Below are 26,095 nucleotides of genomic sequence, written 5' to 3' on the forward strand. Positions count from 1 at the left end.
TGTGTCTCTTTTTTCCCTCCTCTCCCTCGGCAACTCATGTCAAATCTAGGTCCCTCAGAACAAAATCTTAATAATTAACTGGCAAATTTTAACATGATTGCTTGTGACACACCTACTCTGGTAATTATTGCTTTGAGGCCATTTGCTAATGAAATTAATGCATTCGTTGCCCTAACAAATTAGCATAACTCATGCAAATGGCCCACATTTTAGACCCACTTGCAAAAAAAAAAAAAAAACAGGCATGCGCACACACACACAGACACACACACAAACGACCATGCACACAAACGAACATGTATACGCATGCACGCACACGCACGCGCACACACACACACACACACACACACACACACATATACACACACACATGCACAGACATGCTGCGCACACACACTCTCTCACACACGCAGCATCAACAAAATGCTGTCAAATGAAAAGGGCCCTGCCATTGAATGGGAAATTGCATTAACTGAATTGCAGAGGAGTTTTTCAGAGGCCATAATGGCTAAAGGCTCTTAATTTTAACCACCGGTGAGCACGGCATAATGTATTGGCAAACGATAGCAGCTTAGGAGCGAATGATTATCATTATCATCATTACAGTCACTGCGGATCTGCGAGAGCATCTTCCTCAGAGCAAATATTAAATGGCAGCCATAATACAGACATTAAAATGTTATTACACTGATGTATTAAAGCTATCTGCATGCATATCAATATGGGGGGCTCAGCCTGAGAAAACAGTCTCTCAAATGAGAGTACATCTGCTTGTCAAACTCTCTCTCTCTCTCTCTCTCTCTCACACACACACACACACACACACACACACACACACCCACACCCACATGTTCATACATTGCACTACATGAGAGCACATGGATACACAAACATTCATAATCAAATGCTGACCCCTCTTCAATCTCCACAAAGATCCCACATGTAATTTGTGACCTCACTCCCACGCCAATGACCCCCCTTCTTAGAAAACCATTTGCACAATGAGGGTCCATATTAATATTTCATAACAATACCTGCCTCTCAAGGGGCAACAGCGGTGATCAGTGCTTGAGTATGTTTGTGTGCATTTGCGTGTTGTTTTTTTATTGTTGTTGTTTCTTGGTGTGTGTTTTATTCATGTGTGAATATAATTAGAAATGTAATAGAGTTGACATCTTTTAGGTTTTTAAAAACACCAACTGGGACAGGTAGAGCGGTATGAGCTTAAAGCAACACCAAAGCAGTTTCCCTCTGTCATACGCACGCCATTTGTTTATCCAGCACCGGCTTGGCAAATAACGACGTCCACAGACAAGGTAGAGAATGTTGCATGATTTTATGAAAGTACGATGTATTGCGACATTAGAAGCAAGTGAAATTTGTAGTTTCTTATGTGTCATTCTATCGAACTACAGATCCGCTACCCGATCTGGCAAACTTACGTAGTGTGGTTATAGGCGATAAAGGGCCGCGAAGTGAATGCAGAAGTGCTGTTCACCCTGTTACGAGTTGATGAACCACTGAAACGATTTTGGAAACATTATTTTAAGGTAGAAAAAACTCTTTGGTGTTGCTTTAAACCTGCTATTACTTTACCACAGAAAGAGGGAGGGGAAGGGAAACTTTCTCTTTCAGCCTCCCTGGCCTTTCTCAACGGCCTCCAGAGGCAAACTGGCAAAAAAAAAAAAAACCTGAAAATGTCTCCCATTTAAAGGGTATAGGGTTGCATGGCCAGGTCAGGAGGGAGGGTCTGCGAGCCATTACGGAATCTTCTGAAATTGAGGGCAAACTGAAAGTCTGCACCCATGAAATTGAACTACCCACCCGCCCCAAACCGCCAACCCCCCGCCCTAATCACCCATGTCAAAAAACAACCCAAATGTCTGTTTTCATCCTGAAAATCATGTCATATCCGACTAATGTCATAGGACAACACCCTGATAGGCAGGTATTAAAGAGCTCAAGAGCATATACAGTTTAGCATCCAAGCCATCAATAATGGCCTAACACACGTATGGCCAGAGCCCTCAGATTTGAGTCATCATTTACCATTTGCGTAATCAGACACTGCCCTCAATACTCAAATCTGGCCAGGAATGCATACCACAGACTAGATGGAAGAATAATCTATTGGATTGCATTTTTCTGCTTATTGTGTGTGTGTGTGTGTGTGTGTGTGTGTGTGTGTTTTCCTAATCCATATTTTAATGTGTGTGGTCCTAAAATTATTTGTATATTTATCTATTTATTCAACTGATATGTTTTTATCATGATTGATGGGACTGAGCATATTGAACCTGCCTGCTAAGATGGTTTTATCAGACGGCACTTTATTTCATATTTGGGAAATAAGAGGTTAGATCATTCAGTCCACATGTTACAAAGACTAGATAGGATAAAGGGAAATGGGGCTGAGTGTTCAAAAAACCGGTGCTGGTGCTAGTTTGTTTATCTATATTTGTGCATGTCTCTCTCTCTCTCTCTCTCTCTCTCTCTCTCTCTCTCTCTGTTGTGTGTGTGTGTGTGTGTGTGTGTGTGTGTGTGTGTGCGTGTGTTGGAGAGTGTGAGTAAAAATGAATGCAAATCAACTAATACTCTGATCCGATGATAGCTAAGATAAAGAAAAGCTTGAAAAAAGACTCCTACAGACTTTACAGAGAGCTCCTGCATGACCAGTGGTGATCGGCCTCTGCCTAGTTCCCTTGGCAAATGACCAGCCGATGTGGGCCACAGAGGCTGAGAGCTGCTTGATCCAGGCCAGGTCCCTCTAACACAGGTCAGCCTTATGCAGCAGCACATCCCGCTCAACAGCCCTCACTGTTCGGCGGAGGAGGTGAAGGACCGGATTAAGAAAATCATGAGGAGCACGTGAGGGCACACAGTCACAAATGAGCATCAGGAGGACTATGGGCAGGCCCAGGCTCATCCTGTATGGATGTCCATGGAAGTATGTCAGAACACAAGCAGGCGCCGTCAGGACAGCCACATCTTGCAGGACAAAAACAACTGAAAAGGCAACTGCACAGAATATAGATGAAACAATTAAGTGAACCCAGCGCAAAGCCAGTACAATTTTCCCAACCACATGCGATGGGTTCGCTCTCTCATGACCCGAGCGATCTCTCACAGCACCCGTCCCTCGTAGCCATTGCTACGTCTTCCCCCACCCGCCTGCTGCTCTTGTTTATGTTTCCTCATGTTAAAATTTATGGCTCCAATAAATTTGGTTTCCACGTTGCCTTGGTATAATGTCAGCCAGCCAGCTAGCCAGGCATCCGCCTGCTAGCGGCGCCTCTGTGAATGCACGCCGTGCATCAGCGTGAGCGCACCCCCCCACCCCACCACCCACCACCACCACCACACACACACACGCCACACACACCACAGTGGCATAATGGAGGCCGGCCGGTGGATAGGCATCGGTGAGACAGGCCTCTGACCTACCTCTGTGATGCCACGTTGGGGCTCTTAATTCCCTGCCAAATGAGGTGAACGTGGTGGGAGGCGAGGAGGAGCGAGCAGGAAGTCGAGGTGCTGGAAGGGGGGTGGCGACAGCACATTTGCATCCGAGGGAGAAAAAAGGGGTGCTAAATTTGTGCTCACGGAATGAATACGGATCAGGACATTACGCACATGGTGGATCGGGACATTATGCACATGACGTGCCAGGCCAAATATTGTGATACTGTTCCTTCTTCACTAACTGATTTTTGTAGATACACACACACATAACAGCACACACACACACACACACACCACACACACCTCACACACCACACACACACACACACACACACACACATACATACACACACACACCAATCACCAATACGGGCAATTTCCAAGCAGAGGAAAGAGATGCTGAATCTTTGTATTGAGTAATGTAGTGTAGTGTGGTGTCTCTATCGGTGTGGGTGTATCTGTGTGTATGGGGGGCCATAGGTAACCCTATGGGGGGTCAAAGGTAAAGGATCTTCAATTTAACAATATTGACCAATAGCTGGTGTTCCCAGCTAATGACATAATGTAATCTGTATATTGAGTCCAACCTGCCTTGTTAGAGGAGAAAAACAACAATTCCGACTTCACGGTTTTTGGCTACTCTGTGTTTGGTGTACTCATTAGAGAGTGTGTGCAGTCACATGGACCTACCTCTACTCTGCAAACGCTGCACCTTAATCGGTCATCACTGCCAGCACCCTGCATAAAACCAAACACAAAGGTTCTGTTAGAAATGACAAAACACACACACACACACACACACACACACACACACACACACACACACACACACGCGACCAAATGTTTATGGTTTTTAACAATTAGAAATTAATCTTTAGACCACAACAGACAATGTAGCAACCTGAGAAACTTGCTTGGAGCAGAAGACCAGTGTTTCTTTGTGTTGATTTTAGACGTTTTTTTTTTTTATCAAATGTGACTCCCAAGGACAGTGATTGTTTTTCGGTGTAAACGCTCCAAGGGGGAATAAATACTCCTGACCAGTGTTGTAACAGTCCCATGCTAAATCAACGGAGCCACAGACCGGACGCAATTAGCGGTGCTCATTTCTCAGGCGGCCCCACTGATTTTCACGCTCCGTCCACACCGCTCCAACAGCCCTTTGAAAAGCCAAACGCTCAAGTTAAAGCCTTTGAGAGTTTCTCTCCTGCACGAAAAAAAATGTCACATTTTGAGCAATTACAGGCCAGCTTTTTAATGTGCCAGTCAGGATGGTGGTTGTGGTATGTGGCGGAGGGTGTGTGTGTGTGTTTGTGTGTTGGTGTGAGGGGGGGGGGGATTGGTGTGGAGAGAGAGAGGGGGGGGGGGGAGAGATGCAGCCAGTGGAAATACAATTTGCCCAATCCTGCGCTTATATGCATGACATGTGGGAGCACCCATTTTGATAGATGTTAATGGCATATAATTATAGAACAGTACTATTAAGCAATGTGATTTTACAAGAGCGCCACGGCCCCCGGCAGTGTGGCCTGATTGTTGTAAGTGTTTGGCTAATGAATGTAAAGCATGTCTGTTTTCAATGATGAGAATTATCAACCCATGAGGGCCAGATCGGGGGAGTGGGCAAGGGAGAGACAGAGAGAGAGGGAGAGAGAGAGGGAGAGAGAGAGGGAGAGAGAGAGAGGAAGAGAGAATGGCATCAAAAGCAAAGCCACTTAGGAAGCAGACAGACATGTGTGCAACCATTCTAAATTAAGCAAAAGGTGTAAGAGTACTTGTGAATACCATATGCTATCTATTCGTATATTTGCATGTAAATATGTCAAAGTCTAAAATGGCTCTACTGAAAAAAAGACTAGAGTTATTCTGTGGGCTTTTTGATAAGCTGTTTCTCAGACAACCCCTTAAATCACTAACACTGTAAATGTGAAGGAGGCGTACTACGTCTGTCGGCCAACACAGTCCTTAACACCGAATAACTCATTAAACCTAAAGCAAGTTCTAACCGCAAAATACATCTAGCACGCACACGTTAGAATATGATCACAGGCATTTACTGTGTATACATAAAGAGACGGTGCAAAACATCAGGGGGGAAAAAATCTGCGGTTGCACTTGTCAAGGAAAAAAAGAAAGGAACCCTGACCTCAAACAGATGCAGGGTTTAATGCTAGACTCCAGTTCTTCCTTGCACACATAAATTCACTAAGATTGTGTTGTGATGAAAGAACACTACGCTGGCACCACTTCCAGAAACCAAATGTATGACTCCTGTGTGTACTTTTGTGTCTGTAGGGTGTTCTTACTGCAGGGGGTGGTGCGGGCAACTGTGATTTTATCCAATGTATAAAACCATTTTATCTTAACAAGCATGTCTTTGAAAACTCCACAAATGTAATTTTTGCCAAGGCCACATCTCGGCATCCTGTGCTTAAAAAATGCTAAATTTAGTTGGTTGTTAGCATTTTAAAGACTCCCCCTTTGCATCTGGCCAAACATAATCATATCCATTTTTTTGCCGCTGCAACTTTGAGGTTTATTACATATGGATTGGATTACACATTTTGGAAAGCGTATTATTTTTCACATAAGATCATTTCCATTAGCTGCAATAGACTGAAACCATATGGTGGCTTTTTTTTGTCAGGGCAAAATGGAAAACATATTCATATGCTTGTATATGGAGCGAGTGATTGCAGTGGTTTGACATGGACTTTTCCTTTCTGTTTCTGGGGACGGGGGAAGCATGCTGTAACACACACTATTGTCCTTGCTCTGTAGTTTCTCAAACAAACCCCCAGATTCCCTGGCCGTCCTACCCCAGTCCTGTCCTGGCCACCCCCAACCCCGTCTCCATCTAAAAGCAGCGTTGAGAAACACCAGGCTCTCACTGGTGCTTTGCTGGTGCCCAATGTAGGAACCAGCCCTTTACACACACAGACAGACACACACACACACACACACACACACACACACACACACACACACACACACACACACACGCGCACACACGCGCACACACGCGCACACACACGCGCACACACACACACGCACACACACGCACACACACACACACACACACGCGCGCACGCGCGCACCCAGAGAACGTGCTTTCTCCGACGCCCTTGTACCTCGCCGGGGGCACGGGCCCTCTAGGAGCCATGCGTCTGGTAATGAGGGTCAAAGGTCAGGAAGCAATGGTGCCTGCAGGCGGTGGGATCTCCCAGGCTCACTCAGTCACTGACTCTGGACCTATATTTAAATCAGGCCTTCGGGCCTCTCTCTCGCTTTTTCCGCTTTCCTTCCAAAGGGCCATCTCTTAACTAGTTCCTGGTTGCTAATTAGTTTTGTGCCAAGCTATTTGTCTCCGGGAGAGCAGATGGGAGACAGGAGAGAGAGAGAGAGAGAGAGAGAGAGAGAGAGAGAGAGAGAGAGAGAGAGAGAGAGAGAAATAGAGAAGAGGATGAAGATAAAAAGGGACGAAAGCAATGCACTGGGATAAAAAAAACAGAATGAAAAAAAGGTTGGGACAAAGCATATAACTTGTGTTTTGCGATGTTGTCATTGCAAATAACCTCAGGCTAAGTTGTTACAACACACAGCAGGGGCAACTGAAGTACACATTAGCAAATTTACTAAGGCAAAAAAGTGGTATTGTTTTCATCTCTAAAGAAGGGTGGGTGTTTAGCCATAGAGACACTATATTGTGACCATTCTCCATCCAATTAGATAAGGACAAGGAATTTCCTTTTTCCATTTTTTTCCCTCTTCTTTTAGTTTCTTCCGTCCCTCAGTGGTCTTAGCTGCTTTTAAGAGTAGTAACGGCACATGCTATCGCTGCTTGACGCTCATCGCAGAGCACTCAGGAGTCCAATCATTATTGGATTACACTTTCTGGCTTCATAAAATGCGGTTAAGAGGCACTTTCGACGTATGCGCATGACCTGCTTTTTCAGGGAGATGGCTATCAGACGAGAAGTGACAGGTCAATCACCGATTTCTGCGCTGTCAGAGGGCCTCTCCTCCTCAGCACTTTAGAGAGGAGGGGGGAAATGGCATGTGTGGACACACACACATACACACACGTGTGTGTGTGTGTGTGTGTGTGTGTGTGTGTGTGTGTGTGTGTATGTGTGTGTGTGGGTGTGTGTGTGAGAGAGAGGAGATGGAGAGAGAAAGTGAAGAGTGGAGGAAAGTAACCGCACACTTAAGAGAAGAGGCCTAACACTGACAGCTGTGTAAGCCAAATGAGAGAGCTTTATCATGCTCTCCCTGGCCACTTGTGGGATACTCACCCCCCCATGACCGTATGGAAAAGAACTTACAGTGAGGAGACCACTCTACTGCCAGTATTAAGCATATCAGCAGGACCCCACATCATCGACCATCAACTGTTCTCGACTCCAATCATCAACACAGCAATGAAAGTCAAGAGCCAAAGGCATATACTTGAAGGCAAAGCATTTGCTAGGAGAGCAAAAAATACATTAGCTGGGTCTTGTTTTTTAAGCAGAGATGGATGCAATAAAAAAGAGAGTCCTCATTTCTTCTTTCTTTTTTGATGAAGTTGACAAACGAACGAGATGTAGAGAGCTCAAAAGGGCCCGTTGCGGCTTGGGTAATTGGCTGCTCGTTCTGTTCATAAACCGAGGGGGGAGACATGTCAACAGCCGTTGTCACTTCAGAAAAGGGCTCCTTTTGATCACCATAATCTTGCTGAGGATTCTGAGGTTTCTCTATTTTGGAATTCTTTGAAAGCGATGGCGGAGGACCATCACTTTGGTGTCAATTTTGTCTCGCAACAACAAAACAACCAACGACGGGCAACTGTCATGCCTGTGTATGTGTGTGTGCTTGTGTGTGTGTGTGTGTGTGTGTGTGTGTGTGTGTGTGTGTGTTTGTGTCTGTGTCTGTGTCTGTGTGAGTGTGTGTGTGTGTGTGTGTGTGTGTGTGTGTTTGTGTGTGGTAAGTAGTAAGCAAGACAGCATGCTGGGAGACTGAGTTTACGGGGTAGCCACAGCAAAAACAAGAGTTTCTACTGCAGCAAAACACCCCAAAGGCAAAGGGCTCAATGAGACCACTGAATTCCACCCACAATCCAAGACACAGTGGTTTTGCAAATATTTCCTCCCATAGCATTTGTCCCTACCATCCAAACAGCTTCAGAAAAATATTTGAATTTGGTTTTGTATGTTAAAAGAGAGTGCACTGAAAAGCTATCAATGTTTTGAGATTTGTGCAAACTGCGCTCCATCACAGAGGAAGCTTGTTTGTTGTGCCACCACTGTCTCTTTAATTAAAACCAAAAAAGTGAAGTTTGTGTGTGGTCTGGTCGGGAGTGGTTCATCATTGATCGCCTATTGATAGCTATGCCACAATAATGCACATCAGTGAGAGAGTATTCATCACTGTGCCAGCCACCTAATAGGGTCTTGCCCCGCGCCCCCACGCCCACCCCACTCTTCCTCTCACCTCATACACTGGTGACGTCAGGCCTTGAAATAGATCAGACAGATTCTTGACAGAAAGAAAACTGGCAACATTCCACCTCAGCAACGTGCGCTTATCTATGCTTTTTAATGTCTTTGTTCATGAAAATCCAGATATGTTGCAAATATTTGAACAGATTGCTGGAATTACCGTATGTATACAGGTATTAGAAGCAGTTAGGTACATGGCTTTGTCTCTGCCAAAAGATAATAAATCACAGTGCTTTAGAAGATGTGTACATATTGTCTGAAGAAATATGACTTTACAAAACACTTTGAATAAAAAATGGAAAATTATAAAAAATATCAACTTCCATACACATACTAAAGCCATCCACAACTCCACTAGTTTTCAAGCTCATTACTGACAACAGGAGCTGTTTGTTGGTGGTGGTTACCTTCCTAATCCAGGTGAGTAGGCAGCTGTGATGGGCCAGAAGAGTCTTACAGTCACAGAAGGTCCTCAGGGGTTCGGTCGCCTCCCCATCCCGACAGATGAAACACTCGCGCCCATCTGAAAGGGATAAGAGACAGGCAACCAGATTAACGATACACATCATTAACACTTCATGCAGTACAGCAAATATTGACCAAGCAGTGTCTTAATTTAAATGTTGTATCAGCGATTTCAGGCCCAAAAAAGGCCCAAACATAAATGATCACATTCATCTAATCTTTCCTAACGATCCGCTAGCTGCCTGCCCCATAAGCAGGGCATCAAAAAAAACGTGTCTCTGTAGGCAGCCTAGGCTCCGAGATCTGTACACAAAAACAATTGCTACCAACAAGTGTTGCCAACCACTCAAAGGCAAAATAAAGTGTTCCAACCAATAAACGACGAGATGCGCGTTTGGGAGAGTTTCAATTGCACGGGAGGGAGGGGGATGGAGTAGCGAGCTAGCTCTCTGTTTTGTTTGAACATCAACAGAAGTGATGTTACCCCACCATAGCTGATACAACCTTTAATTTATAATTAATAATTTACATAAAACCGAATTCTGGAACAGGAGCCAAATCAAAGACACTGCGCTGTACCAATACTTGAGCATGAGGCTTAGACATCATATTTTTTGTAGATAAGATAGTATTTTGGGTAGGTTGTGTGGAGTTGAGCAATGAGTATTGAGCTTTAAGGAAACCTGAGAGTTATACAAAGTTACACAGCACATCTAATCACCATCAATAGCTGCACAAACATGAGACAAGACTGATGGGAACCGAGCCTTGCCAAGCAAGTGTGATTTGGGGTTTTCCCTCTGACTCAGCCCACAAAGGAACTGATTGAGCTGACAGTTTTCTTCCTTGATTCTGAATACCTTCGTTTGCAGCTGATTGAAATTGTATCTTAAAGTTCAACAGCAGACCTACATGTCCAGAGAACTACTGTGTGTGATGGGAGCAAAACATTAAATGGCTATTTGAAATATTACAATGAATATATATATATATATATATATATATATATATATATATATATATATATATATATATATATATATAAATTAGCAGCCACTGCAAGAACATTTGGACAAACCCTGAAACAATGTACACCATTTCTATTAAAGAGTTAACGGTCGGCAAAATGACAAATGAGCCAGACATTAGCCATGCGTCAGGCAATTATTTGATTATGCCGCACAGAGTGGGGAGCGTTGGGCGTAAATCTTTGAAGCCTTTCTCCCTTGTGCAAGCTACTTATTACCTTGTCAATTTGTCATTTTGTCACACCTAACAGCAATTGACGAGATCTGTTTTTGTCGAGACATTAATGCACGCGTCGCTTATTTCAGGGTGCTGCCAAATGAGAGAAATGGGGAGAGAACATTACAGACGCGCTGCAGACGTGACGCGACATAAACAAGAGGCAAATTAACCAGCTATGGAGGGGCCAAAAACTTGGCAATTACATCAGGCAGTAGACGACCTCTAATGAACACTTAATCAACCATTAACACCTACTGTATGTGCGTGAAAATGGGGGGGGGGGGGGGGTAAATTTTGTTTTTGTAAATATTGCATCCATTGAACCCCAAAATTAATCAAACACTCACTAGAGAGAACATAAATCAAGCATCAATTCTCAGAAAGTGGGATATTTCAGCTGCACCTAGCCAATCGCAAGACTACTTCTCTCCCCTCTTCCTGTAATAAGACATTTTAGGTAAGACATTCTGTTTTCACTTATTTACATTGTCAATCTGAAGTTGGTTTGTGAAGAAAGTATTGTTACTCAGAGTCAGGAGCTTAAATGTTTACAGTTCCCATATTCAGCCTGTCTGGACTAAACACAGGGTACTCTGTTAACATTTCTTTTTTCCCCATTATGGAAATACTTCATCATTTTATCTCGAAAGTTGATTTCATTGGTAAGGAACAGAGGGCCAAATAGATCCTGTGATGTGCTGCAAATACTTCTGATTTTTGTCATTCAAGACAGGTGTTTGGGGGGTTTATGCACTAAGATTACTGCCTAATACTTTAAAATGTATATTTTATTGACTTTATTTATTTAATGTTATTTTGATATGCAAGTTGTCATTGACATCACTGGAGCTTCAGAGAATGGGCTATACATTGCTCACTGGAAATTGCTGGCAGTATGCAATTTCAAAACAAAACTCCTTTCAAAAACCATCCTCAAAACACAGACAGATAAATATACACAAAGACTACACACACAATGACTAGCGGCACATTTAGTCCACCACACACCACCCTAAGCACACAGTCACATTACCAAACATTATAATGCCTTCCTTAAAGCGTGTGTCTTTATCAGTGGGGAGGGGATTGGTGGGAGGGAGGTTGAGGATACCATATGGTCATAATCACACACCATTAGAAGGCAATCCAATGAGGGAGATTGAACAGCAAGTAAGATTATTAGGGCTTCCAGCCTGGGAGAGCATTGAGCCCATTAAATCAGAGGGTGGGATACAACCCACTCACAGGCCTTCACATGGGGCGGTGGGGGGTATATCTCTACCTCCATGCTAGCTCCATGCTGCTCCTTCCAAGTTACCTTGCATCAGACCATTTCTACAGTGAGCATCCTTGATTGCTGTGTGTGACCAATCTGTTTTAGGTCACTGACTGGATACTGGTAAATATGGTAACACTTTACTTGAAGGTATCTACATAAGATATGACATGACACTGTCATGAACGTGTCATAAAGTAAATATCACAAATAGTGTCAATAGTGTCAATACATGAGCATGTATAATTATAAGCCAATATGAGGACAAAAGATAAGATAAAAACAAGATATTTAATATCAGCAGGTGTCTCAACCTAAGGTGAATAACCACAATTAAGTATAATTTATGTGCATGTATCTGCTTCACAATTTGTAGGAAATCTTCTGTGAACAGACACATTCATGAACATACTTGGAGATAGGTAAATATGTTTCTCTTTACTAGTATTTTACTGTGTCTGTGTGCACGTGCATATGTGTGTGTGTGTGTGTGTGCACATGCCCAGCGCTGTGAGATGGAGGCAGTGTGGAGTCGACTCAAGCTGCGTGGTAATGAGGAGCTTCACACGCACATCCCGTGACTGCAAGATGACCCTTCCTCCCTCTCTCTTTCTCCATCCTCCTTCTCTCTCTCTCTCTCTCTCCCATCTTCGCTCTCGCTCCCTCTAATCAGATCCCCGTTCATTTCACAAGGTGTTTATTTAATGCTACTGTGACTGAAGCTTTTCTTAATTATGTTAAATACTGTCAGTCCCCATCAGCCTCTGTGTTAAGCCAGCACAGGTCCACTCATTACCCCCATCAGCGAGCACGCCCACACACACACACACAAATTAAACAGCCAACACACACACACACACACACACACACACACACAGTAACTGAACACACACAGACAGGCATACACACGGACATTCACACTCACAGACGTTAATGAACACATAGGTGCTAATGAGCACAAGCACATAAGTGCTAATGAATAGACTTACAAGCATGGTAATTGCACACCAGCCTGCTTTAAATATAAAAATTTTGCACCAAAACACGCAAACTCAAGCACATGCTGTATATAGGTTTCCACATTCACTGCTAATGAACAGTACCTGTTTATTGTCTAGGCCGGAGTGCACAGCACTGGGTTGGGGTCTGAATTGAACACATACTGCTTTTGGGGGAAAATATAGCCCCTTTGATTTGTGTATGTCAGAAAGCCTATCTGAGAATCCAACCACAGTATAGTGCATGACCACATGTATTTTCACACGAGTTTAATTCACATGTGAATGCATACAGACACACCCACACAAACACATGCAAGACTTTTAGAATATAAGCATACACACAATTAAATCATCTGATACTTGATTTGATACCAATTCATTCATGCTAGAGGTTTAGTCATAGACTAGAAGGGGAGGAGACACAGCACTCAAAGAAGAATCCCACACACAGTTTATAAGGCCAAGATGGCAGTTGTCTGCTTCACATATCCCACCCCTTCCTGTAATGTAAGTAACCATCCGCATTGTTGTGAATGGCATGATTGACTATTCACCTTCTGTTTACTTCACCGTCACCTTGGTAATAGCAATGCCACGAATGTTGGTGCATGCGCAACGAGCAAGTTAACATAAAGATTCTTTAGATTCATAGAGATCTTTTTAGCCTTATTGGGATGAGATATGTTTACCACTGAATTCAAATTTAAACACCCCTAATGTACTTCTTATGTCAATATGACCTGCCTATTTGGGGCTACGTATGCCTCCCTATTAATTTGAATAGGAGCCTCATCTTGTTAGTCCAAAATAACTGCCTGGAGACATTACCAAGATGGCCCCCAAGTGACAAGACTTGCCTTAAAGTACTTTGGTTTCAACAGGCCTCAGACTCCATAAGTCTTTGTTCTAAACAACAATTAAAAATGAAATTGATCTGCCAGTTCAACTTTGCTGTGATTTATTTGACTTGCTGATACCACTTGCTCTCTTGGAAAGCAAAGATGTCTTCGGGAGAGACATTAAAAGACACGCTGGCATAACCGACCGGCATAAAACACACAACAGACTACAAACCATGAGACTTAAAGCCTATTGAATATAATAAGGGACTTATACAGATGTGTGTGTGTGTGTGTATGATGTTGTGTGCCAAAAGCAACAACTTGGAGGATAAGCGTGATGCTTCCTGTATGGCCCAGCTGTTGAATTTTTTTTACACATTCCATTGTGAAGCAGCTCACCTGACCTCATTAGTGAACTTCCTCTCTGCAAGTTCCAGCACATGTCCCCATACCTCAATGAGACACACATGCCTTAATGTGTCTTCATTGTGTCTTAATGTGTCTTCTTTTCCATGTTTATGTGTGCGGTCATGTCCCTTCATCCTTTTAGGTTTGTGTCTTTGTCTCACCTTGAGGAGGTCCTGTATGTTTGATCCCCCCCCCCCACCCCGCTGTCTCTTTCTGCCTTACCAAGAGAGGAGTGTTTGCACAGAAGTGTTTACATTTAAAGGATGCGGAGAACGCCTCCCTGAGTTCACTGTTGACACTGTGACAAACACTTCTTTAAAAAATACAGGATTTCTACTGAAGAAAAAAAATGAGACACTTTACTGAGATTAGAAGGGAAGGCACACAGATGTTGGTTATTCCAGGTCATGGCAGTTGGTAAGGGCCACCCAGACGCTGTTACAGACAATGTGGCACAGGAACGGCACCTTTGGCCCATTACTCAGAAGTGACAAACCACAAGGCAAGAAATGATGGAAAACCCCTGAGTGGTAAGACTGTGTTTTTGGAAGTGAATTTCTTCTAATGGTACAAACCTTTACGAGCAACTGTTACTCAATGCGTTTGATGTGGGTTTCGGGTACAACGGATGTCCTCTTCAAAACCTACATCCAGTAAAGAATATAATGTTTTAAAATCAGGCCAGTGTCAGGGCTGTTTCCTGACACTATTAAATTGTCATATTATATGGGCTAGAGCTGTTTTAGTTGATGAATCGTTGTTTTAAGAATTTCACAGTGAACCGTCCAAACACTCCGTAATGTCAAGACCATCAGCTCCTCTGTTACTGCCTTTGCTTACAAATGGGAAAAGAAAACTTTTTCTTTTCTCATAAAAAAGTAAGTTTTTCTGTTGTTCAGCAGAACTTCTGTTGGCCTCGTGTCTCCTCTGGCAATCGGGAGCCATCCCATCTGTAGCTCTAAACCAAACCCCACCATCAATTTCTTTCCCCTGCACACAGCCGCCTTCATCACCCCCAAGTCATGTCTCAGGCTGGCCCCTCAGATCTCCACATCCCCTCTCGCGGCACTTTGGCAGGTGTGAGCTGATCTCTCCACCTGCGAGTCAATTAAAGCAAGGAGCAAAGGAACAAGCTGTGCAGTCAGCACTTTACAAGGCAACACATGCAGATTGGAGAGATGGAAAGAAGAGAGAGGAAAATGTCTGAAAGAAAGAAAGAAAGAAAGAAAGAAAGAAAGAAAGGAAAAATGAAAAAGAAAAAGACAAAGAAAGAAAAATAGAGAATGGAGAGAAAAGAAAAAGAGGAGGAAAACAAGAGGAAAACAAAGGAGAGGCAGGGACTTGTCTCTGGAATTGACAGGCAACATTTGGCTTGCAAAGAGATTGATTCCCCAAAACAACAGCAACAAAAACAACTGTTCACATAACTCAACTCAACTGATTTAAAAAAAAAAAATCTGAACTCACAAAACTCCCTAAACTGACAAAACACAGAGAGCGTTGCACCTGAAGAAGACGGACGCTTCAGAAAAGTGCACTTGAAGGGAATCCTCAGCCCCTGAGGACCGGCGTCGACCGACGGACATAAAGGGAGAGTGAGAGAGAGGGGGGCGTGGGGAGGGACTGATACTCTTCAGCCTCGAGAGCTTGGCCGTGGCTCAGGCCTCCGCTGCCCCTGTAGGGGCCAGTCAGTCCTCTCTGTCTTTCTCTCTCTTTTCTTCTCCTCTCCCGTGGTATCTGAATGCTTTTGATTCATCTACTGTTGTTCCAGTGTTTGAAAAGAACAAAAAAGACACACAACTGTCCACTTAGCTGCTCAAAAAGCAAGGGCTTTGAAGTCCGAAATCTGTAGTAAGCATACCTTGGAGGACTACTCTGTCAGTATGGCAGGGAAAAAGGGGTGAGGCAGAGCAGGAGACAGTAGAGAGAAGGGGTGGAGGGGGTCCAGAAGAGACTGGAGGGGGAAAGAGAGTTAAGAGGGTCAAAGTAGTGAAAAGAGGAGATGTACATAAGAGAGGATAACCCATAAGAAATCTTTGATAGCTCAGGAGACCTACAGTAGATGTGATTTCATAATTAGGTTTAGATTACAGATATTTCCCGTCATGGGCTGGTTAAATACACTTTATTGTGAATGTGTCTCGACTAGGGCTGCAACAATTAATCGATTAATCGATTAGTCGCCAACTATTTTGATTATCGATTAATCGGTTTGTCATTTTTAAGGGTAATACATCAAAATTCTCTGATTGTAGCTTATTAAACTTTAATCTTTTCAGCTTCACTTACTCCTCTATGACAGTGAACTAAATATCTTTAGTGTGTGGACATAATCTTGGGAAAACAATGATCAACATGTTTGCACCATTTTCTGACAAATAGTAGGCTTGTTGAGAGAGAAACAGAGGAACATACAATTGATACCCTGCTTCTATGTTCCCCTTTAACATCTGTTTTCTCCTTTAACACTATGGTCCATCTAAGAAGCAGGAGGTTTAAGCTGAAATCCCACTTTTGACCTATTGTCTAGGACAAAGTAAATAGATACAGTAAAGGGAAATAAATGAGATGAGGAAGCTGAATTAAGAAACTAGAGACGAGGTGTATAGATCAGAGTTGACGCAAGTTAAGGGAACTGAGTTGTGGCCTTGGGCGGTCAAGAGCTGTAGTCACTCAAATGAGAGGCTTTTATCCGTTAGCACCCTATCACCTCAGGAAGAATACCCTCATACTCACACAACATGGGGAAAACTTGTGTTAATGATAATGCTTTTGATTTTCACCTCTACATTGCTTTGTAAGCATGTCCTGGTTAGTGACCAGATACAGCCTCAAGCTAGGCCTCATTTTCACACGAAGGGGAAACAAAAGAATCCTCACAATGTCTCCTCTAGCCTTATTTAACTGGTGCTGAGTCTGGTAAGGTATGCATCTCTGATCTGAGTGCATGCTTTAAGGCATTTGTGTATGGGTGAGGGTGTGTCTAAACTGAAAGCAGTGAAAGAATTGTGTAAGTTATGTTTAACTCAATTTCAATTCTATCTCCAAAACAGTGTATTTTATAAAGCAATAACAGTTGCAAAAACATATGTATGCCTTCCAACCTATCAGCCAGGGATATGAGAGCCAATGCAATATCCTTTCCTGAGTGTTGGCTACACGCACACACGCACACGCACACACACACACACACTGGTAGATGCACACACCACGTCCCTTACATATCTAACTATCATTCACAAGCTCTCTTTCACAAAACACGGTGTATTCCAATATCGTCCAACATACACTGCTCCCTATCACTCTATCTGCCTGTCGCTTGGTCTCTCTGTCTCTTCGTCTTAGTTAATGTGGACATAGCAACAATACTGCTACCAAAAGCAAAGACAGGGCGGCTGGCTAGTGCAGACGGTGTGTTATTGTGCTGGCGAGTGCAGATGCACTGTTGGCGCGTACTAACAGTTCAGTTGTGTACAGATAAAATCGCCAGAATTGCATCTCATTTATCATTAAGCTTTCACTCCATCAAGCACGACGTTCACACCTCCTTTACACAATGAAAAACAAAGCACAGATGAAACTGGAAGTCCTTTCATTTTTCACCCCAAGGGCAAAAAATCTTTTTTTTTTATTGTTAATTAATTCTCACATTTAATTTATACGGAACAGAATATTTTTTTGACATAAAAAGGTGAGGGATCTTTCAGTGGTGTTAAAAGATATAAGGCAAGACATGTATCATTCAACTGGCTTTAATAGTGAAAGTGTGTTCACTTTGGAGAAGGGCACACTCCATTCACTTTGATTACTGTTGAATTGTTTTGTCCCTCTGCTCCCAGCGGTGCTTTGTGTTTTTGGAGCCTGGTATGATAAACGAAAGCCATGTCGCCACAGCGATCTCCCCTGGCTCATTATTTTCCGCTCTGCCGTTAAGGACGCTCTTGTTGGGCTGTGATCAATTTCTGCTGAGCCCTGAGGCCTCTCTGTCTGCCGCCGTAGGGGTAAATACACTCGCACCGGCAGCCGCTGGGGATAAAATGCTACAGCGCGGCAAACAAAAACAAACAACTTCAGTTGGAAATCAGCACTGAATGGAGCACACCTGGCAAACACTGGATTTTTTTTATGAAAAATGTACAACTTGTCTGCCAAAATAATCTGTCAGTCGACTCAATCCATGTCAAAACTCTGGTGAGGCAAGCAACACCTACGCAACTCTTAGCATCCAGCTAACAGAATGTCCCACTAAGCAAGGCAGCCCTGTTTGCTTGATGCATTTCACAGAAATGAGGGCTTTTCGAACTTCAACATCAGCTGATTCTTCTCTGGATGCCTCACCAGCAAAAGTCAATATTTAATTTGTTAGTGTTTTCACACACTGCATGACAGAAATGACATTGCACTGACTGTACCCCCACCACCTTTAACCCTTGATCTATCCAACTGAACAGTATGTGAGACAACTTTTCAGGAAGGATTTACATGTCCACTAACAGCAAGCGGCTATTCATACGAGCAACGAGATAACCTGTCAATCCTGGTGTTTACACTCAAACCGTCATTTGGTACTCACAATTAACAGCACATGCAGAACTCAGAAGAAGTGACTCCATGTACATTATCTGTGTCTTCTTGATAATGTCAGAAACGAAAAAGGAAAGCATGTACACTTGACTCTCTGTTCGACTATAACAATGTTTCAATGTTTTAAACTTTCATCTGGTCAAACAGGTACATTGCAATTTCCCCACCCATTCTCTGAATCAAACATTCACATAAGGTTGTGACAAACATGTGACAAACCACCATAAGCCACCACAGGGCAAATTTGCTTATAAATCTCAGTAGTCAACAATAAATACGTTGATGTGACAATTACATGACTTATTATAAGAAAAAAAAAAAAATTTTAGCCAAAGAATTCTTTAATTTGAAAGTTCTCACTTGTGCTTAGGGTTGAAGAATTCTGTGAACTTTCAAAGTTGTAAGCCTTCACTAGGAATTAACATGAATTAACAGGAATAAACTGGAGAGTTGCTAAATTTTATTTAATTTCTACACTGCACTCTGCATTCTTCAATCACATGCACACAGCACCCTGGCCCGGCTAGCATCAGAGCGCTTCAGGAATCTCTATTTAGTTTGAGAATGGGTCTGGGGACCCCTCGTTCACTTCCAATTTCCAAGGGGCGCAACCAGTTTACTTAGTTCCAAAGAAACGAAATGTCCATATCGTATAGCACTGACGCCATCAGTGCAGCCATTCGTTGTGTTGAACAGCGCTGCAAATTCCTCTATCGGTTATATAAAGCCAGATAAGCGGTTGTGATTGGCTCCGGTTTTTGGTCATTTGGAAATCACATTCAATGGGAGGGTCTCCAGACCTGCTGAGCAAATTCAAATGTTTGTCTGGGTTCACCACAGGCTAACAGCACACTACTTCCTGCAAGCTATTGAGGCCACACCCCTGCATGCACTGTACATTCTTTTATCACACACTGTATATTTTCTAGAATCCTGCACACAGTATAGCAAGACTATTGCAGCCGCATTACTGCATTTGAGCCCAAGGGCTACATACATTGATATTACTGGGGTAAATATATTTTATTTATGGAATTAAAGTTTAACTAGCAAATATGAAATCAAAATGTATTTGTACAGTAGCTAGCTAGCCACTATATATCAGATATGCTAAATGTAAGCTAGCTAACACTATTTAATTCGACCTTAGAATATTGCAAATTGTTAAAAGAAGTCGTCCTTGTGTTCCCATGGAAAGTTTGTGGAACGTTTCCAGAACTTTACTGGACATTTTCTGCCCCTTTGCATTGTGCTCAGGTTAAGTCAGAGAACAAATTGACTGAAGGAAATGCAAAAGTTCAGTAAATGACTTATATGGGTTATTAATAACAACATAGTCTAACATTGATCAATGACAGCCAGATATAAAGGTTTACCAAAGCCATAACCACCAGCAGTTAAAATTAGGGTTCATTAACAAAATAATTTATCACAGGTTAGTGAATATATTGTAATTCAGTTGTCAAATTCAACTAGATATATATATTCAACTTCCATTAGTTAAAGAAATCAACATCTATCTCGAAGCAGTATCACTTTAAATAACAGCAATAGCAAAATAATAAATCATAAAAAGTTGGCCCATACATGTCTAAAGATGTCATAACTCGAAAGGCTCTGGCTATGTGGATATAGTTTCTGTCATGAGATTTTGTCATGTGATTTTGTCACATCATGACTTTTCTTAATAACAAGTTGATCACACAAAAAAGTGGGCTCTTAGTTCTTCATTATGTTAACAAAGTGTACATCATGTTTGAATTTCAGAGGCTGAATACATGAGTTGGATCACAAACGCGAAAAGAGAGCGTCTACAACTAGCACTCTTATCAGAGTTTGGCTCAATTTTACATTCCTCTGGGCTGCCCTCTGTTATTCTACAATGTGCTGTGCATGCAAATTGAGTCAAATACGGCCCTTCTCCCTCTCTTTCGGCATTGTTATAAAATACATTATCGACCTCATTGTGCAGAATATTTAATAAAACATTAGATTTTAGAGCATCCTTCACTGGATTGTTGTCACTAATGTTGCTAATGTCTTTTCAGTGACCCTGGCACGGTAGTTTTGCACCTTTGAGGCCTTGTGGGATGACAGCCATTAAATCAGTTCAAGTATGGATTCCATTTGAGAACACTGAATGACAGAGAGGCGACAGAGGACAGAGGAGAAATGGAGGGACAGAGAGAGAGAAAGGGAGAGGAGACCAATATGCACCAGCTTACCATCATGAACAGGCCTTAAAATAAATGTGAGCATGGCTGATTCACGAATAACTCCAACAAAAACAGCCAGATTGGGGAAACTCTAAATTTAATTATCAGTGATGTTGTTAATGACCCCATTAGACGAGGAATAATGGGGAATTAGCCTGGTCTGTGTGAAGAATTGCTTGTGTGACAGCCATCTGGCAGAAAACGACGCCCCCCCCCCTAACCCCCAATACATGCACTCAAAACAAAAATAGACAAATAAAAAACAGGACCATGGTACAGCCAGTAGAACCGCCCAAACTAGGACCTGAGACCCAGCCAGATCATGGCACTGCACACTCTCACTTCCCAAACCACTGTGGCCTCTCTGATAATGCTGCAAACATTTCATGCAACTCATATACAATAGGAAAACAATCTCCCTTTATCTCTGGCCCTCACGCTCTCCGTGTTATCCCCTACCCCCAGTGTCCCCACCTTTTGTGTGTATTGAGCCTCCATGTTTGTCCTGTCAGCTCCAGTATCAAATGAAGGCGCGCTGGGAGTCAAACAGCTTGTTCGCATGCCGGCGGAACAGGCTGCGGAGGTCGATCCATTAGCAAACATTAGTGCACTTTCAATTTGCAAGGGAGGCATACGTTTACGTGCGTTCTTCTTAGCCCCGGCTCGCAGAGCTGATGGGCTCAATTTCGTTAATTTATCTCTGTGCTAAGCGATGTCCAGTAATGGATACGCGGAGCATGCAGAATGGCTTGGATCGTAGTCGAGCACGTTGGACAAGAGAAGCCAACGTGCTCTAGCAGTGCCAGGACCAGAGTTTGCTCAGGCCAACTTCTAAATGTTTTAGACCTCCAGCCATTCTGCGTCTGCCTTGTGAGGGTGATCGAGATAGTGCACAGACATTTGTAAAGTTATAGCACTTCATAAACGCTACAGTCAGAACCTGAATTATACATAAAAGTAATATTTGAATGCTATTTCATGATTGATGAGAAGATACTATGTGATTCACATCAGAGGTGACTTCACTAAACCCACTAATAACCGAGGGTGAATGATATCAAGTGTCACCATGGCAATTGATATTGTCCTATGAGGAAACCATCGATTATCACCCTACAAAAAGTGAAAAAACACAATGTCATTCTTTCAAAATCACTCCTCTGTCCACATAATAAATGCACCATTTGTGTATACTCCATCGAGATGTTATTCTTACAATCATAGCAATTTCTTCAGTAGTTACAAAAGAATTACAGCTCATTCAACACAGTCACAGACATGCATATTCTATTGAGTAGTTTTGTGTGAACCTCTAAGGGAGACAAGCTGATTCACACTAAATCAACATCCTCATATGGAATGTTCCACCACCCTTGCCAAGAAAACACATTTAGTCATAATGAAACTGAAACAGACAAACCCTGCAACCCACAAACAATAGAGCTGAAAAAGTCAGGTGCCCCATTTAATCATATACAGGTCTTCTAAATCAGATTAATGAAAACAAATTTGAACAGAAGGGCATTGAATTGGTGCTAGGAAAACAAATAAATAGAATAAAATACTTCTGTAGCAAATACAATATAACCAAACTAATGACACACTATGGGTGTCGTCATTAATCACATTGTGTTCCTATCCAGTGCATTTCACACCTTCAAAACTGTCTGTGCAATCTGGGTGAAGACCCAGGAATGAAGAGCGAAGCTGACTGGAATGTCAGGAAGAGAAGATGGACCGATTCTTAAGCTTCACTGCAGGCAGACAGATTGTTTCAGGGCTGATTTGAAATTTATGGATCACTGATACAACACCATGAGTCAGTCTGATGCTCAAAGAGAGCAACATTCACCTGCATGCATAAGATTTCGGGGCCACTGCAGCAAATAAGAGTTTAAGTTGCATAGACAGCCAATAACCCCAACACAATATTGTCAGAAAATACAATCATTCGGTTTCTTCAGAAATAGATCAATAAAATGTGTGTCTGTCTTTGCATCGTACAATCTGACATCATCCTTTATGCTCATAATTTGATTTTATATGAGTGTGCTTCATTGTGTCCTGAATGAGTGTGGCTGTATGTATTTGGGTTCTTCATTTATTGATGCCGCGGATGTCATTTTGTGGTTAAAGATTGAGTTTATCTTACTTAAACTGCAGAAGAACATAATATCAGGCAGAGGTGGGTAGAGTAAGCAAAAGTTGTACTCATGTCATTTGTTTCTTTTAACCTTTTAACTCCAGGTCACCTTTTTACCTACAGTATTAAGCCCAATTCACACCAAAGATTTGCGACGAGATGAGCTGAGCTGCAACATTCTATGAACCAGCAACTTGCTGCAACGTTCTGAAACAAATCTTTGGTGTGAATTGGGCTTTAGGCATATATTTGGTGTTCTGCTCAAAACATGGCATTCTAAAAAGCTTTTCTGATAAACACAACGTAACAAAGCCATCTGTGCATTCACGTTCTAAGTCATATTTTACTATATTAAAAAAATATAAAAAATTGCATACCGCAGGGCTGCTCCTGGGCATTTGGGTGCCCTTAGCGGAATTCCTTTCTCTACTTTATTCAGCTGAAATAGTAAATAATATATTTTGCGGACTTTGCTTGTGTCTTTTAAGCATTCAGTAAGAAGTCTGATATTTTACCAAGCTGATAAATGGAAGGACAGTTTTTCCCTTTATATTGTTGAGACATTTTGAACTGATGTTCAGCCGCCCGGCAACTATAAAAGAATGTCCATTAAATATTGCACTGCACGAAATGGAGCTGTGTTTAAAAGTGCTACAAGTCATGTTATAGCCTAGGCCTTCTTGCAAGAGCAATGACGCAATGAGTGTTAATAAGTTAATACATCTCAAAATTCACCACCCACTCACAGACTTAAAGCTGGCTAGACAAGTGGATTTTTGCTGAGCTAGTTAAACTGCTGTTGCCTCACATGTTCCTGCCATGCAAATTTACACACCCCCATGCAGACCATTTCCCACTGATGTCCACTTTGAGACATGCATTTCTGATCGACTTCCATAAGACACCAATGTCAAGTGCTGTGGTTCAATATAGCTATGCTGTTGGTGTACAAACCAGGGCCCAATGAAGCATGTTCCCCATTGCTCAAGCAGTGACCTTTTAGATCTTCCTAATGTGGTAAGTCTCTGTGTAAAGAGGGACAAAGCTATTCAAGCTATGACTGCCTGTACATTGATCCCATGACCTTGTTATTACTGTGCTCTAACAATTCAAACAGAGGAGAAAACAATGTGCTGTGTATGCAACTTGGAGTTTTTTGGAGTTAGTTGCAGTTGAACTTGCAGCATATGATTATGGCAGGGCTTCATACAACACAGAGGTCAGATACATAGTCATGTCCTTCATGGAAATTATTTAGATATACACTTGTGGGAATCAGTTTTAGCCTGAAATGCTTGTAGGAATCAGCAAAATTCAAACAATTTCTCATTAGTCATTTGACTTGTGGCTAGCTCTCTGTGACGGGAGTCAGAAATGGCATTACTGACTTCTGCTTATCATTGCTAACATCACCAGTCAGCAGATATCTCCACTTCTACATACCTCTTCCTTCCTCTAAACGACCATTGGTTAGCCACAGATTCCAATGAGGGTTTTTATAATCTTATTTACTTTGCCCAGGGTTACTATTTAAGGTTTATATATATAAAAAAACGAAATCTTTTTTCACTCAAGTTAATTCCTGTCCTTTGATCCAGTTGCATTTGAATAAGATGATAGGTGTCAGACTTACCAGTGACTGTAACTTTGCAAGTGTCTGAACAGCAGTCTTCTGAAAGAACCGCATATCCATTGTCCATAATTCAAATTTGTTCTGCTCAGTTTGAAGTCTGAAGTATGTCGCAAACATAAACAAATGAACCCACTCCCACAGTTGGGCATGAGCTTCTCTTCCCAGTCACTATGATTTTAAACACATCCAAACCCAGACAGCTTGTGCAGTTTTCTTTCCTGAGGAATTCTGCCTCTGTTTCCTTGTCCGTGGATCTTTTGGAAGCCAGATTCCATTCAGTGGTCCATTTCCATAACAATCCTTTCTCTTTCTTCTTATAACAGGTTTGCTTTCTGTCCGTTTGTAGTCCCTTTGTAGCAACTCTGTCAGCTGATTTTACTTCAGCCTGTTACAACGGGCTTTGGCCTACCAGCACAGCCCGTCTGTTTTTGTTTTTAAAGGAAGTAGAACACGCTTGTGCAGCCAATCACAGCTGTTCTCTTCCTCTGACAGGCCAAGCCCTGACAGGAAGTGAGCTGCATTTTTTCCTCGCTCAGTCTCTTGTGTTTTGTGGCAATCCACTCTCTCGTTGTCTGTTTGGTATGGTGAGGAGGAGGAGATTTACTGCCTGAGGATCTTGTGAGGGAACAGAGAGAAACCAAAACAGAATGAGCTATACGAACTTTTCGACAAGACAGGCTTTGTATGACAAAATAGACAAAATCTGTTTAGAATACCCTAGGTAGAATGGATTGGGAGTTTTAGTTAGTGGACTTTTTTTGTCAGGAAAATACCAAATGTTCCATAATTTTCCCCACACACACACATGCCTTTAAACCACAGTCAAAGGCACAAACTCCCCAGTGCATAAAAACACACACACTTCCTCTATCATATTACAGCAACCTACCTACCAACCAGCCATCCAGCCAGCCTGGACAAGTCTGATTGTAGGTGGTGGAAAAGAACAGCAAATAAAAAACAGGAAATAATGAGTAACACATTTTCAAAAATAATCCCCATCATCATTCATGCATATCAAGAACATGCTGAAGTGTCATGGATTGCCACATAAGGGAAAACCCTTTACTCTTGCTCTGAGAAGGAAAAACTATGTCTGCCCTTGGAACAATCAAGAAAAAATTGTATATTGTGTCTAGTGGTTTTCTTCTTGATCCTATCGCATCTATGTCCACAGTCATTTGACGCAGATAGCCAGAAATGCCACAACTACTCAATAAAACACAATGCTTACCCTGTGAATGAATCCCACCAGGCCATTTTCAAAGTCAAACAGCGGCTGTGAATCATCAAGCCTGTGCCCACGGGAGCTTCCAGATACCTTGGCTTTAATCAGC

At 42.4% G+C, this 26,095-nt stretch overlaps 1 protein-coding gene and 1 long non-coding RNA gene across 2 annotated transcripts in view; both read right to left on the reverse strand.

Moving 5' to 3' along the window:
• LOC143116995 (uncharacterized) overlaps positions 1-25,177 on the reverse strand; it is a 111,299-nt gene extending 86,122 nt beyond the window's left edge. The window contains exons 1-3 of the mRNA XM_076278421.1: positions 24,759-25,177; positions 9,350-9,465; positions 4,153-4,200 (exon numbers count right to left, since the gene is read on the reverse strand). Of these exons, the coding sequence (XP_076134536.1) occupies positions 4,153-4,200; positions 9,350-9,465; positions 24,759-24,825 (231 nt within the window). The 5' untranslated portion in view covers positions 24,826-25,177. The remainder of the gene's footprint in view (positions 1-4,152; positions 4,201-9,349; positions 9,466-24,758) is intronic.
• Positions 17,919-18,854, reverse strand: LOC143115323 (uncharacterized). Its single transcript, XR_012985079.1, has 2 exons — positions 18,756-18,854; positions 17,919-18,222 (listed from the first exon to the last, which is right to left on the reverse strand). It is a non-coding gene; the product is annotated as an uncharacterized LOC143115323 (long non-coding RNA).
• Positions 25,178-26,095: the final 918 nt, after the last annotated feature.

Source organism: Alosa pseudoharengus, unplaced genomic scaffold (genome assembly GCF_046254945.1).
Source record: "Alosa pseudoharengus isolate Yale_2024_CS ecotype anadromous, Long Island Sound unplaced genomic scaffold, YU_APseudo_1.1 YU_APseudo_1.1_scf_11, whole genome shotgun sequence".
Classification (NCBI taxonomy): domain Eukaryota; kingdom Metazoa; phylum Chordata; class Actinopteri; order Clupeiformes; family Clupeidae; genus Alosa; species Alosa pseudoharengus.